Below are 13,716 nucleotides of genomic sequence, written 5' to 3'. Positions count from 1 at the left end.
AAACAGATGGTTTAGTTATGGTTTCATCACTTCAAGTTACTACAAACATTAAGAACTGTTACTTCTACCTTTTTGCAGCAAGTTCCCCTGTTTTCTTTTTCTTTACTCCCCTTCAAAGAGCCACAGTTCTGGATGGCATAATTTGTCACAGACGGCCCCTTGTGGCTACGCTACACCAGCTTTCACCTCTTAAAATAGGCACTCAGTCAGGAGGAGAGCAAAGGAGACAGGGAGAGAAACAGAGCACCCAGAGGCGATATGTGCCTTTAACAAGTACATCTGTGAGAACGGGTCAGCTAGGAGTGGATGAGGGGCGCAACGGTACATGCACAATGAAAGTTTCACTGTAAGCTCTGCCCTCATAATCAGACAGAAGGACAAATTCAAAGAGGTCAAATATTGCTTTTCTTATTGATCAAATTATCAGAACCAATATTCAGAAATCCAAAATTTTGTAGCGTCTTAATGACTCAAAGAAATTTAGATTTGTACTCATTTGAAGCTAGACTGTACCTTTCTGTCAAGATGCGTTCAAGTCCTGTCAAATATTTATCAGGGTTTGAACTCTAAGAGCACTCGACATCAAACAGGGCACACTTTCTCTGTAAATTTGCTGGAGGCGACCAAAAACTGAGATAAAAGAAAAAGACGTTTTTAACACTCTCACCAGCAAAACAGGAAGTGAGTGTGCTCAACAGTTTTTACAGTCAGTCATTCAAACGCAGACTCTGAACATCATTTAAGGTGCTCAGACTTATTTTCCTCTGCAGTCTTCCACAGCTTTATTTCCTCCATCAAACTGACATTTATACACTCATGCAACCTTGTGAGGGAGCGCAGGGAACGAGGAAGGAAGGAAGGAAGGAACAAAAGACTGGTAAAGCAACAAAAGCTTATGCTGTGGGCAAATTCAAGGCTGCGGAACAGTTACAAGCAATCTGTGTTTTACTGTGAGTGATGAGTTCACACATAAAGGGATGATATGCAAACATAGTAGAACATAAAGGTGAAAATATCCATCACCTCTGGGTCAATCCACTGGTTCATGCTGGAAAATATGTCTCATCAGTAGAAAACCTGTGGTGTCCCACAAGGTTCTGTCCTTGCCCCCCTGTTGTTTTCTCTCTATCTGCTCCCCCTGGGGTATCTCATAAGAACTTTTAAAGACATCTCTTATCACTGCTATGCTGATGACATTCAGCTGTACTTGCCTTTTAAACCCAGCAATGTATCTAAGTTATCTATCCTGCTTGATTGTGTGCACTGTATGAAGCGTTGGATGGCAGAGAATTACCTTCAGGTGAATTCAGATAAGACTGAAGTTCTTATCTCAGCTCCTGACCGTGTTGTTCCAGAGGTGAAGAGAAGCCCTGGGTTTTTGTCCTCTGCTGTTAAACCTGCCCTACGCAATCTAAGGGTCCAAATGGGCCAGGCCCTTAGCCCTCAATCAAATCCATGAAAAATAAAAACATCAATCTACAACTTCAAGATATGCTTTTATTTTGAAACTCGCCTATTTCAGTTTCTGCCCAGCTGAGTTTAGATGCTGCCGCCGGCTCAACACCTCTGAGCAACTTCTCTCCAAAAACGCTGAACACAACTTTAAATGAGTGATGAGTAAACATCTGCTGTGTCATGTTTCATCTTTAAAAGGCACAAGGCCTCACAGTGGTGTCAGAAATGACAGCTCACTTTGGAGCTGAAGTACTCAATCCTAACGAAACAGCACTTTACTGAAATGTGCTTCCCAAGGCTGTGAGATCACGTCTAAGAGGAGATGAAGTGTGAGCTGGCAAACAAAGAACACTTTCATCACAGAGAGATTCAAGGTGGGGAAACACAAATGTGCAAAGTTATGCTTAAAATTCAAGGTTATCAAGAGCCGTTAAAGTTCAATGATATAAAACATTAAGTGTGAAGAAGGTGGCACAGGTCTTTGTTCATTCCGTTAAAAAGATGGAAGATTTTTTTAAATTTAAATATTAGAAATGCGTCTGTAAAACAATTGCCGACCAAAGTCATTTTGCTTTGTTTTTTTCCTCTTCATTTATTTTTTAAAGTTGTGTTTTTGGGGCCTTTTTGCCCATATTGGATAGGACAGCTGGAGAGAGACAGTGATTGTAGGGAGTAGACAGTGGGGGATGACATGCAGCAAATGGTCAAGAGGAGAAGAGTTGAAGCTGTGAGTCAGTGAGCATGCACAGTGTTCATGAGGTACTCGAGTGAGCATGCACAGTGGGCATGGTTTGTTCATTTGCAGGATGTGATGATAAAAATAATGTCTTAATCTGATTCAAAACTTGATTACACTTTCAACAGCATTGAAGTATGCAGCAGGTCCTGCCTGCACACTGAAACATAATCAGTGTGATGCTGTTGATGCTGCATTAAAGGGTCAAACCACCATTTCTTTCAAGGGCTGATTTTCCTTCTGATGGAGACAAGAGTAACCCTTGGTGACACCTTCGTTGTCATTTGTAAACTCAACACAAGTCCAAGACCCAGAAAATAAACTGATCTACTGTATTCACAGGATAACTAGTTGTCTCGACTTCCTCTTTAGGTTTCTAAATCTGAAATTGGCAGCACCGGAGCTTCTCTAAATTTTGTTCGGCTGACGTTAATCCGTCCTCGTCTTTCATCACTTTCTGTTTGTACACAATCTAAAGCCACAGTGATGCTTTTTATTGTATCTGAACACATCTCCACAAAGAGAAGTCAGTACAGTAATGAATATTCATGGTGTCACAGTGTAGTGTGAAAGTGAGACTCGAGTGGTCAGAGTGTGGGAGGACACCCCGTCTCATCAAAGTGATGTTCATCGTTTACCTTTGAATCCTTCCTCGTCAACGACGACTGTGTAGTTCTCCGGTGTCTCCGTCAGGCTGAAGAACTTGCATCTGAGAATGGAAGTACAGATGGAGAGAGGTGCGTGAGGAAAAATATTAAAAAGCCAGAGTGAGGAGGAGAGATGAAGGAGAAAGAGAGAGGAAGAACTGCGTTATTCATCTGCAAACAACAAGGAGAGGCTCAGATTTCCATATACAAAAAAAACAGCTACCAGGAATCTGGTAAATGGATTTCTATGAAATTTGTTCTGGTTTCAGGACTGGCTGTCACTCAATTAGCAGGAGCACATGCTCAGTATTATGCCAGCATCGCTCCTTTGTCTACAGCAAGTGGTGGGTAACGCTCCAAACTGGGGCACGGCTTCAATTATCAGCGGCTGCATTCAGTGACACAAAAACATTATGTGATAATACACACACTTTATTATTCAGAGGACTGTATGTATATGCAACTGCTACATCAGATTTTAATGTGCTGAAAGTTCTCTGCACCAGAACTACTCATGCCTGCTTTTTCAGCCTTCAAATCAACCCTCTCAGCATAATCCTTGAAAGTTACTTTCTCTGCCGTCTTCTGCCTTGTTCTAAAAAAAAGTCCCTTCAGTTAAATATTTGAAGGACTGTGCCGCTTTGTGGAGTGATCCGGTCCACTGGGGTTAAAAATTCACCAAAAAATAAAGACAGGAAAAAGACAACATGGCGTCCAGTTAGTGTCTTTTGGGTTTGGGAAACTGCTCTGTGAATCTTTTCTTTACTCGATTACAATCCTCTAGCCGTTCTCTCCCCACTCTGCATCTTCATCAGGCTTGAGGCCAAAAAAAAATTAGCTTGCAAAGGCTCTTCTTGGTTTGGCTGCAGTGTTCAGTTCTTTTGAATGTTGCCTTTGTGAGAAAAAGGGGGAAATTGGCCCCTTGGGTTTTGTTTGGGTTGACATTGGGTGACACGCTGAGCATTACATTAGCTCTGGGACGGTTATACTTTAAATTAAGTTTGTGGACAGGAAGAATTCCTTTTTCTCAGTGTCCGAAGAAATATTTCTGTCAAGTGTGACAGCGAAAACAAGACGACAGAGACGGAGTTGAATCACATGGTGAGCTGAAGTGATTACTGTGTAACCCAGGAGTTACCCTGCAGCCTCTTGGTCACTTTGACATTAATGGCTTCTTGACAAGAGAAACTTGTGGCCAGACTTCACCGTCTAGTACAGCCTTGAGGCCAGTGTCAAGTTTTCTGTCTCCCTCTTTAAAAAAAAACAGAGTTCAAAGTAGGGATGTTGATAGTTCATTTTTAATGATACTGCTCCTCATATAAAGCCTCTAATGAATCTTTAATGATTCCACTTTCAACACAACTGGTCATGTTTTTATAGCCGTCAATGTATTTACCTTCGCCTAATAGTCCTTTTACCCACCTGACCTTGAACACATCATAATGTAACCTTCAGTCATCTTGCCTAAGAGCTTTTATAATAAAATTAAGCAGTCACAGGTTCTGCATTTTGGTATAATTTTGCACAATGCTGATGTGTTTGGCTATGATGGTTGTGCAACCCAACCCTGCAGGAATTATTTCAAATCATAAATTATATTTTGCTTCCTCCTTATCTTCGACTGTGGTGAAATGAAGCCAAACTTTTAACCTCTTGGCACATTTAACCAGAAGTTGTCTTTGTGATTTGAGAGAAATGACGTGACTCATCCAGAGATATGACGTTACGTCATGTGACCACAAGACTCAATGCAGCGTCAATGAGTAAGCTCAACATGATTGATGGTGAGGTTTTGAAAAATGGGGAACCGGGTCCTGAATAGATCCCGGATTTGAGCCACAGCCGAGTTTCCTCAGGAGTCTGGAGTTCTTGAAGTACAATAAATGTTAATGGTTGGAGCAAATAATGTTCAGTGACTGGCGTGCCTCTGTGTATTAGATAGAAATAAAATAGTCCTGGATGAATCACTATTGTAAGAGAGGAGCAACTGCATCAGAAAATATCTCAAAATTCTGTTCCTTAGAATACATATGCTTGTTTACTATGCACTGATGCTACTTTTTAGGTCCCGATACTGATATCGATACCTGGGCTTTGGTATCTGCCGATACCGATACTAGCCGATCCAATCCTGGTATTGATTTAACAATCTCAATTCCTTAATGTGAGGATAGAATCATGTTTTGGCAACTTCAGGCTTTTCTGACTTGATGGTGAACTGTACCTGGGTTCCAAGTGCTAAACCAGAGGCTGGAATCCCTTAATTTCAAGGATCAATTAAATCCAATAACCTGTCCGGTTTTTCACACTTTGAATCCATTAGTAGAAGGTTTCTTGCTTCTTTGCAGTGGGCTACAGCTCACGTAAATTTCTTCCTTTGGGCTCCCATTCAATTTTTCAGAAAAAGAAGCATGACACTGCATGACAAGCATGAAACTGCAGAGCCTCTGTAGTTATCCTCCATCATGCTCCACCGTGCAAAAATGCACAGACCGGCCAGGGCTGTTGTAAACACAGAAAAGCATAGAACTGAGATGAATAGATCTGCCATATGGATCAGCACTATATATCGGCCCCGTGTCACTGATATCCAATCTAGCTTTATCTAGCCGATATCCGATACCAGGATTGGATAGGTGCATCCCTATTGTTTACATTGTGATCCTTAGTCAACTTGTGATTCAAGCAGTTTCAAAACTACAATCAAGTAAAGTGCAACTTGATTGGACAGTGGGGCTAAACGCAGCCTCAAGAAAACCTCTGCTTTCTTCTTCATGTTAGAGATGTAATATATGAGCTGTTCCCACTCTGATGACCTTTCTTTGTTTTCTCTAATTCCCCTAAAAAAAGGAAGCATTACATATTCCTTTTTTCCTAAAAATGTCCCACTGGAGAAACACCTTCCTCTTCCTCTGCTTATCAGTCAGCTGAGGCAGTTACAGTAGAGGCCTGAGTGAGACTGCAAAACATCCTGACTCAGCAAAAAGTAATCCCTGCCATGAGATGAGACAATCACCCCGCAGAGACAAAGAGAGAGACGGAGGCAGGACACTGTATCACTAAATATCAGCTGTGCTGGCAAACTCAGCTGGCCCATTGTGTTAGAACACCGCCGCTCATTTCCTGTTGACCTTTCACCTTTCTCAGATCGTGGTTTTCCTGCAACCAAAACTCTATTCTGAAAGTGTTTTGAGTGTGGAGTGTGGGGCGTTATTGCATATGAGACAATGAGAGCGCTCTTATCACAACCTGCAGGGAAGCTTAACTTGATTACTTCTGCAACACGTGGCAACCTCCAGTCTCAAAACATGAAGCCCATGCAGAAGTGTTATGAACTGCATTATAAAACGGCTTGGCTAATTTCTCTGTCATCACACACTGCACAGGTGGTGATTTTTTTTCTAATGCGACAGTTCAGAAGATATTAAGATTACAAGTTTGGCCCATTTAAGGACTTGACTGACTTGATTGACAGGCGGGAACACTGTAGCTGTTGGCAAGGAGGCTAAAACTCCGCCTCTTTACCTCACACTAAGTTTGGTTGAGTTCAGCATTTCCAATACGGCTCCCACCGACAACTGGCTTCAAAACAGCGCCCAGGAACAGATGGGTGACGTCACAGACACTACGTCCATTATCTATACAGTCTATGGTTTTAAGTCGTCGAGCAACCAGACGGAGCTTCATCTGTGATACAACTCTGCTAGTTTGTGAAATACAGATATGACAGGTATCAGGGCGAACCTGAGTGTCATTACAGGATACAGATGAGCACACTGGTTCAGTTCTCTTCATCACATCCATAGCTCGATCACTTTTGCCTCAAATTAGCCAATCTGGGATCTCTGAGGCAATTACATCACATTTTAAAGTTCTCCAACAACAAGACCCTTGTACTTTCTTCTAACCTATCAAAACAGAAAAGGAGAATAAACAAGTAGCAGCCAAAGAAAGCTCAAATGAATAGGCTGCAGTATGTTTGAACAAAGCTTATTTGTCTGACATGTTGTCTTACAACAGCTATTACTACTACTACTCGTCTCATCCCTATCATCGCTCTCTCTCTTATTCTCCTCTATCCGTCTTTTAAACCCCAACTCAGTCAAGGCAGATGTGTGTCTAACATGAGTCTGGTTCTGAACCATCCTCTGAGCACTTCTGAAGAAACGTGTTGACCCGTACCCCCTGAACCACCTCTGGAAAAACACGTCTCTGAAAGTAAAAGAGCCTCCTCCGCTTTAAAAAATAAGTCAATACAGGAGGCCTGGAGTTTGACTGACCTCTAAAAACTGAAACAAAAACACCGTCCTGATCACTAGACATTGAAGAAAAAGTCTTCAACCTCAAAAAGAAGAATAAAAAACAAATGATTCATCTTTTGTTTTGTCATTTCTTGCTAAAAATCACTGAAACTCTAAAAGTTTTCAAATGTAAACTTTTGTTTCTACTTCCAGCAACCCAAACATTCCTTTAGACTGTGGTCTGTCCGCTACAGACAGGCTGTGGGAACTTGTGCCTCAATGATTAATCGCGTGATCTAACATGTTTATACAGCGCTCTGTAATAGTGCCCACATAGCCTGTGCGTGATCACTGCTGGTGAGAAGTTCAAAAACAAGCTCCTTCTATTCAGGCATTGGAAGACCATGAGGAGGAAGAGGGCGTGGGAAACAACTCAAAGAGACGAGGAAGCAACAGGTACTGAGGAAGCAGTGGAGTTGTGGAGATGAAAACTATCCACACAAGACTTCTGACTTTGATCCAGCTTCACAAAGCGAAGGAGGCTGCAGTGGTGAGGGCTGGTGGCGGTGGGGTTTCTGCAACTGATGCTCAAGCTGAGGAAACATGATAAGAGCCGAGTGGACTGATGCTGCTGAAGTCTGAAGTGTGAGGTGTTAGCCTTGAGCTATCACAGCCACATTGTTCAAGCTGTCCTCTTCCTTCACAGCTTCATACAGACTTTCAGTGTTCTCACAGGCTCTTCTTTTATAGGAACAATGGGAAAGCTGCTTTTTTTTCCAAAAGATCCTTGCTTGTTATTAGAGGGGGTGGAGGGGCTGCCTTCTGTAAACCAGGATAGCGAGAGCCCCAACCTTGACGGATCACAGAGGCACACAAATGGAAAACTCCCCACTGGGTTTCTGGCTCAGTTGAGGCATTGTTCCAGCCCATGCTCTCGTTAGTGAGCCTGTGGAAGAGAAGAAAAGAGGACAGTGTGGAGCCTGCTGGGCTGCATCCACACACAGTACAGTAACACTGATATATTGGACTGATACTGGCCTCTGATTATTACCACACCCATAAACTCCAAACACCACAACAGGACTACAAAATGACAAACCCACTGTCAATAATTTCATCCATCCTTGAAGTTTTTGTTAAGACCATAGACTGTATAATAAATGGACGTAGTCTCCATGACGTCACCCATCTGTTTCTGAAGAGCTGTTTTGATGCCAATCGGTGGCGGGAGCCATATTGGAAATGTTGAACTCAACCTAACTTCTGTCAAGCTAGTGTGACTTAGAAAGGCGGGCTTTGAGCCTCCTAGCCAACAGTGACAGTGTTCCCACCTGTCAATCAAGTCATGGAAAACTCATGATCTTAATGTCTTCAAAATTGCAGCGTTATGAAAAAATTCACCCCCGTACAATGTGTGCCGATCATAGACTGTATAAAATATGGATGTAGAATCCGTGACATCACCCACCTGTTCCTTAAAAGGGGCGGAGTTTGAGCCTCCTAGCCAACAGCTATGTGTTCCCGACCAGGAGTCAAGTCAGTCATGTCCTTATTTAGGCAAAAACTTGTAATCTTAATATCTTCTGAACCGTCGCCTTAGAAAAAAATTCACCCCCCGTACAGTGTGTGCCGACATAGACCCAAGCCGTTTTTTGAACCAGGCTGTAAACATGTTTATTAATGCTGCAAAGATCGTCTTTTTTGAAAGGGCGTCTATTTGGTTTCCGGTGTTTCTGCAGCCAGCCTCAAGTGGATTCTCAATGAACTGCAGTTTATAACACTTCTGCATGGGCTTCATAGTTTGAGACTGGAGGTTGCTGCTTGGTGCCGATTGAGAAATAAGCTAACCCAGTTTTTTTTAACCATGCTGTAAACATGTTTATTTCTGCTGTAAAGATCAGGTTTTTTTTGTGTGTGTGTATGTGGTTTCCAGTACTTCCAGAGCCAGCCTCAAGTGGACACTCAATGAACTGCAGTTTTTAACACTTCCGCATTGGCTTCAATTCTCGCGGCCGGAGGTTGCCGCTTGGTTAAGACAGGACATCATCATCCTCTGCACCTCAGCTGTCTTCATGACTAAGCTGTATTTGTTGAGGAGGAACCTTCTCTCTTAAAACTTGGAACAAGCCTGGATTCTGCAAGTGATAACCTCTTTGAAATTCTGCTCAGGACTGCTTTCAAATCGCTTTGAGCACATTCTGGGGAAGTGTTCCTCTGATGAATAGCAGGGGCCTGAGAGAGGGAGCTGTAGAAAAACTAAGCGAGGCAATGAGGTTTGTTTTTCCTCCACGATTGTTTTGAGTTGCCATGAACTCAAGCCTCTCCACCACTCCCCGATCTGCATTGTCTATCGTTTCACCAGAGGGGGAGAAAATAAAATAAAAACAACCTCTGTGACAGAAAAAGAACAGGAAAAACAGGGCAAAAACACAGCCGTGCCACAGTCGGATGACATAACTCCAAAGCATGCACAACAAAACACTGAAAAACAGACAGGCCTGCTAATCCAAGGAAGTGCGGCTTGCATGCTTTTTATGGTTCATTCTGGGTTCTGCCTGCCTACAATGTTTTTATTTCCTCCAGACTGAAAGCCTCCAGTCTGTTCAGATTAAAATGAAGGATTGCACTTTTAGCACATGATAAATTATAGATAGAAAATGGGAACACAGTAGCGGACCATTTAGAGTTACTCATCACAAACCTGTTGGCGTTTATAAGAAATACTGACGCAAACAGTACATCAGCGTATTATTCACACTGACTGGTTATTTACTCAGTGAAATAGCTTATAAGGTGTTGCAAGTCATCATGACACGGTTTGTCTGGTATGGACATGTCAAAGCCTTCTGTATCCGCAGCGACTCAGAGGTAAATGACTGTTGATGGGTGCAGCTTTGACAGAGAAATATCCAAGTTTTAAATCTCTGTTAACTATGTCACCTTACATGACATGGACATGCTTTCAAGGATCCAAATCCACCACGCATAGGCTCCTCCTGCTGGCTTGTGAACATACTCTGATACACATAGGATGCCTACGATTTGAGCAGTGTGCTATCTAGACTTCAAGTGGAGAGCAGAGGAAGATCTACCCTGACGCCTGCTTCAAACTTCTTAGTAACTTAATACCAGAGCAGGAGTGTGAGCCACTGCCTGGCCTGTATCAATGGCAGCTCGAAGACAGATGTTGAGCTCTTCTAGCCTGCTATATGTGGAGCAGCCAGAGGAGTAAACAATTACATAACAATGGAAGGATGTCCAGAGATTAAGTGAGAACTGGTACTGATGCCTACATGACATCCTGGCAACTTGCAAACTGGATGTTGGTTTTAGGGTAAGGAGGTCAAGGGTCAAGTTTGTGCAGGAAAAGCAAGGTCCCACTGAAACAACATGCATGCAGAGATATGCCTGCCTATAGATGTTTGCCTGATAGCTGTGTTGTGTTCTGAAAATGCTGTGCATTCATGCATATTTCTAAGAGGATTATATACTAGATGCACTGTTTACAAATCTGCTGCAGGGTGTTTGCATACTCATAATATAGGAAATATTTTGATGCAGCATATCTAGGCTAAGAAGAAAGCTGAAGAAAGCTGTGCAGACTTTAAATATCAAGCATTAACTACAGCTATTACCATCACTTACATACATTGCAGTGTATTATTCATGAAGGCAGAGCAGAGCAGGGCATGCACAGACAAACACCCAAATAACAGCTCGGCCACCCAGTGAATGAAAACGCGCTGGATTACCAGGCTGCTTCACACCGCACCGACACAAACATATGACCCCGATCAATAAGCCCTCTTACCGTGTTCTGTTCCGGAGGAAGATCAGCTTGATCAGGGGGTGTGTGAAATTCACCAGCCCATTCTTGGATATGCTGATGACTCGCAGCCTGTGGTCCAATATGTGCAAGTCCATATTGTCTGTTGCGAGCGTTGCAGTCTCCTCTATGTGTGCAGCAAAGCGCCACTCTAGCTGAGAGGTTTCATTCAAATGTTAAATACAGGCCTGGGTGATGAACATTATCGCTGGTTTCACCCACCACGTCCTGCTGTGCCTGACTCACAAGCCGAAAAAAACATCCGACGCAATCCGACTCCAGCCTTGCTAAAGTACTGTATATTCAAATAACAGGGACAGCCCAGAGGAGGACACGCCCCCTCCTCTTAAAGCTACAGGTCCATGATGATGGACGTGTCGCGCATGAAGGGAGAAGATGACATTTAAAATTTAAAACCTGCTTAAAATATGTGAACACTACGGAAGAGGATTAGAGTCACTGAAAAAATTAGATAATTAAGGTCAACTTTTTTTTTAATTATTATTATTCCAAGAAAAAAAGTAATAATTCTGAGAAAAAGTCAGAATTCTGAGATTACAGTCAGAATTATGAGATTTAAGTCATAATTCTGGGGAAAAAATCATAATTCTGGGGGAAAAAATTGTAATTCTGAAAAAACATCATAATTCTGAAATTTAATCACAATTCTAAAATTAAATTAATAATCCTGGGAAAAAAACAGAATTCTAAAAAAAACGTCATAATTCTGAGATTAAAGTCAGAATTCTGAAAAAAAAATCAGAATTCTTAGAAAAAAGTCAGAATTTTGAGATAAAGTCAGAATTCTGAGAAAAAAGTCAGAATTCTGAGGTTAAAGTCAATTCTGTAAAAAAGTCATAATCTGAGATTAAAGATACAATTATGAGATTTAAATCAGAATTCTGAGTTAAGGCCAGTATTCTGAGATTAAACTCAGAAATCTAAAATAAAATCAGAATTCTGAGATTAAAACCTGAATTATGGGATTAAAGTCAGAATTCTGAGAGTACAGTCAGAATTATGAGATTTAAGTCAGAATTCTGTGAAAAAATCATAATTCTGAGATTTAAGTCACAACTCTAAAATTAAATTAATAATTCTGGGAAAAAAATCAGAATAAAAAAAAAAAACGTCATAATTCTGAGATTAAAGACAGAATTCTGAGATTTAAGTCATAATGTTGGGGGGGGGGGGAAAAATCATAATTCTGAGATTAAAGTCATAATTCTTTGAAATAAGTCATTATTCTGAAAAAAAAAATCTTAGAAAAAAGTCAGAATTTTTGAGATAAAGTCAGAATTCTGAGAAAAAAGTCAGAATTCTGAGTCAAGTCAATTCTGAAAAATGTCATAATCTGAGATTAAAGACACAATTTTGAGATTAAAGTCAGAATTCTAAAATAAAGTCAGAATTCTGAGTTAAGGCCAGAATTCTGAGATTAAAGCCTGAATTATGGGATTAAAGTCAGAATTCTGAGAGTACAGTCAGAATTCTGGGATTAAAGTCAGAATTCTGAGAAAAATATCAGAATTCCTTAATCTCAGAATTATGACTTTTTTCACAGAATAATAACTTAAAAAAATAATTGGACCCTAATTATTTTATTTTTTTCAGTGGCCCTAATCGTCTACCGTAGAACACCTCTGACTATTTTTGGATCTGTACAGTTTGTGTGGCTTTTATCTGATTTTGTATTACAGCCTTAAATTGTAAAGGTAATCTTAAAAGAAGAATTCATCCACCGGACAGTCTGGTGGAAATCAAGCGGTTTTACACTTTGAAAAGGGAATCGATAACTAATTATGTCTCTGACCAAGGCACACTGCAGCACTCAGCTCATCATGTGACCACATAATGTGGTTAATTGGGTAATGAATGAGTATCAGTGATGCTTGAGTGCAGCACTTAGATCCAATAAAGATTTAAATACTTATTTAGTTCTGTACATACTTTTCTTAGGATGTGCTAACTTACTTTTTAAAAATTGTTAATAATTACCATTTTATATGCTCTTTATTGTTTGCACGATCCACCGTATTGGGATGAATAAAGGATTATCTTATCTTAAAACATTAAATAAACACATTTATGAAAGTGTTAAATGTTTACTATAATATTAAATTAGACCACTGATAGCTAGTTTTCTTTAAACATCTAATCTACTGGATACTCATTGTCAAAGGCTGCATTTCTTTTTATTATTATATTATTTCACCAATGGATTTTCTATGGCACAATAAGCTCTGTGAAGTTACCTTACCATTCAATCTTTTTCCCAACCTCCACAAATAAAATTTAATATCTGATTTCCCATGAAAACACACTACTTTAGCTTATAATAATAATAATAATAATAATAATAATAATAATAATAATAATAATAATAATAATAATAATGATAATAATAATAATAATAATGATAATAATAATAATAATAATAATAATGATAATAATAATAATGATAATAATAATAATAATAATAATAATAATAATAATAATAATAATAATGATAATAATAATAATAATAATAATGATAATAATAATAATGATAATAATAATAATAATAATAATAATAATAATAATAATAATAATACAAAAATTTATAATAATAATAATACAAAAATAAATAATAATAATAACAATAATAATAATAATAATAATAATAATAATAATAATAATAATAATAATAATAATAAAAATAATACAAAATAAATAATAATAATAATAATAATAATAATAATAATAATAATAATAATAATAATAATACATTTTATTTAAAGGCGCCTTTCTGAGCACTCAAGGTAACCGTAC

At 39.6% G+C, this 13,716-nt stretch overlaps 1 protein-coding gene across 1 annotated transcript in view; it reads right to left on the bottom strand.

The window, feature by feature from the left end:
* The window catches only part of castor1 (cytosolic arginine sensor for mTORC1 subunit 1), a 30,869-nt gene extending 19,649 nt beyond the window's left edge, over positions 1-11,220 (bottom strand). Inside the window, exons 1-2 of the mRNA XM_034692678.1 lie at positions 10,891-11,220; positions 2,830-2,900 (exon numbers count right to left, since the gene is read on the bottom strand). Coding sequence (XP_034548569.1) covers positions 2,830-2,900; positions 10,891-11,003 — 184 coding nt within the window. The 5' untranslated portion in view covers positions 11,004-11,220. The remainder of the gene's footprint in view (positions 1-2,829; positions 2,901-10,890) is intronic.
* Between the last annotated feature and the right edge of the window lie 2,496 nt (positions 11,221-13,716).

The sequence above is a fragment of the Notolabrus celidotus genome, chromosome 9 (assembly GCF_009762535.1).
Source record: "Notolabrus celidotus isolate fNotCel1 chromosome 9, fNotCel1.pri, whole genome shotgun sequence".
Classification (NCBI taxonomy): Eukaryota; Metazoa; Chordata; class Actinopteri; order Labriformes; family Labridae; genus Notolabrus; species Notolabrus celidotus.
The sequence above is the reverse complement of the archived record's forward strand: the minus strand, read 5'-3'. Positions and strand labels throughout refer to the sequence as shown.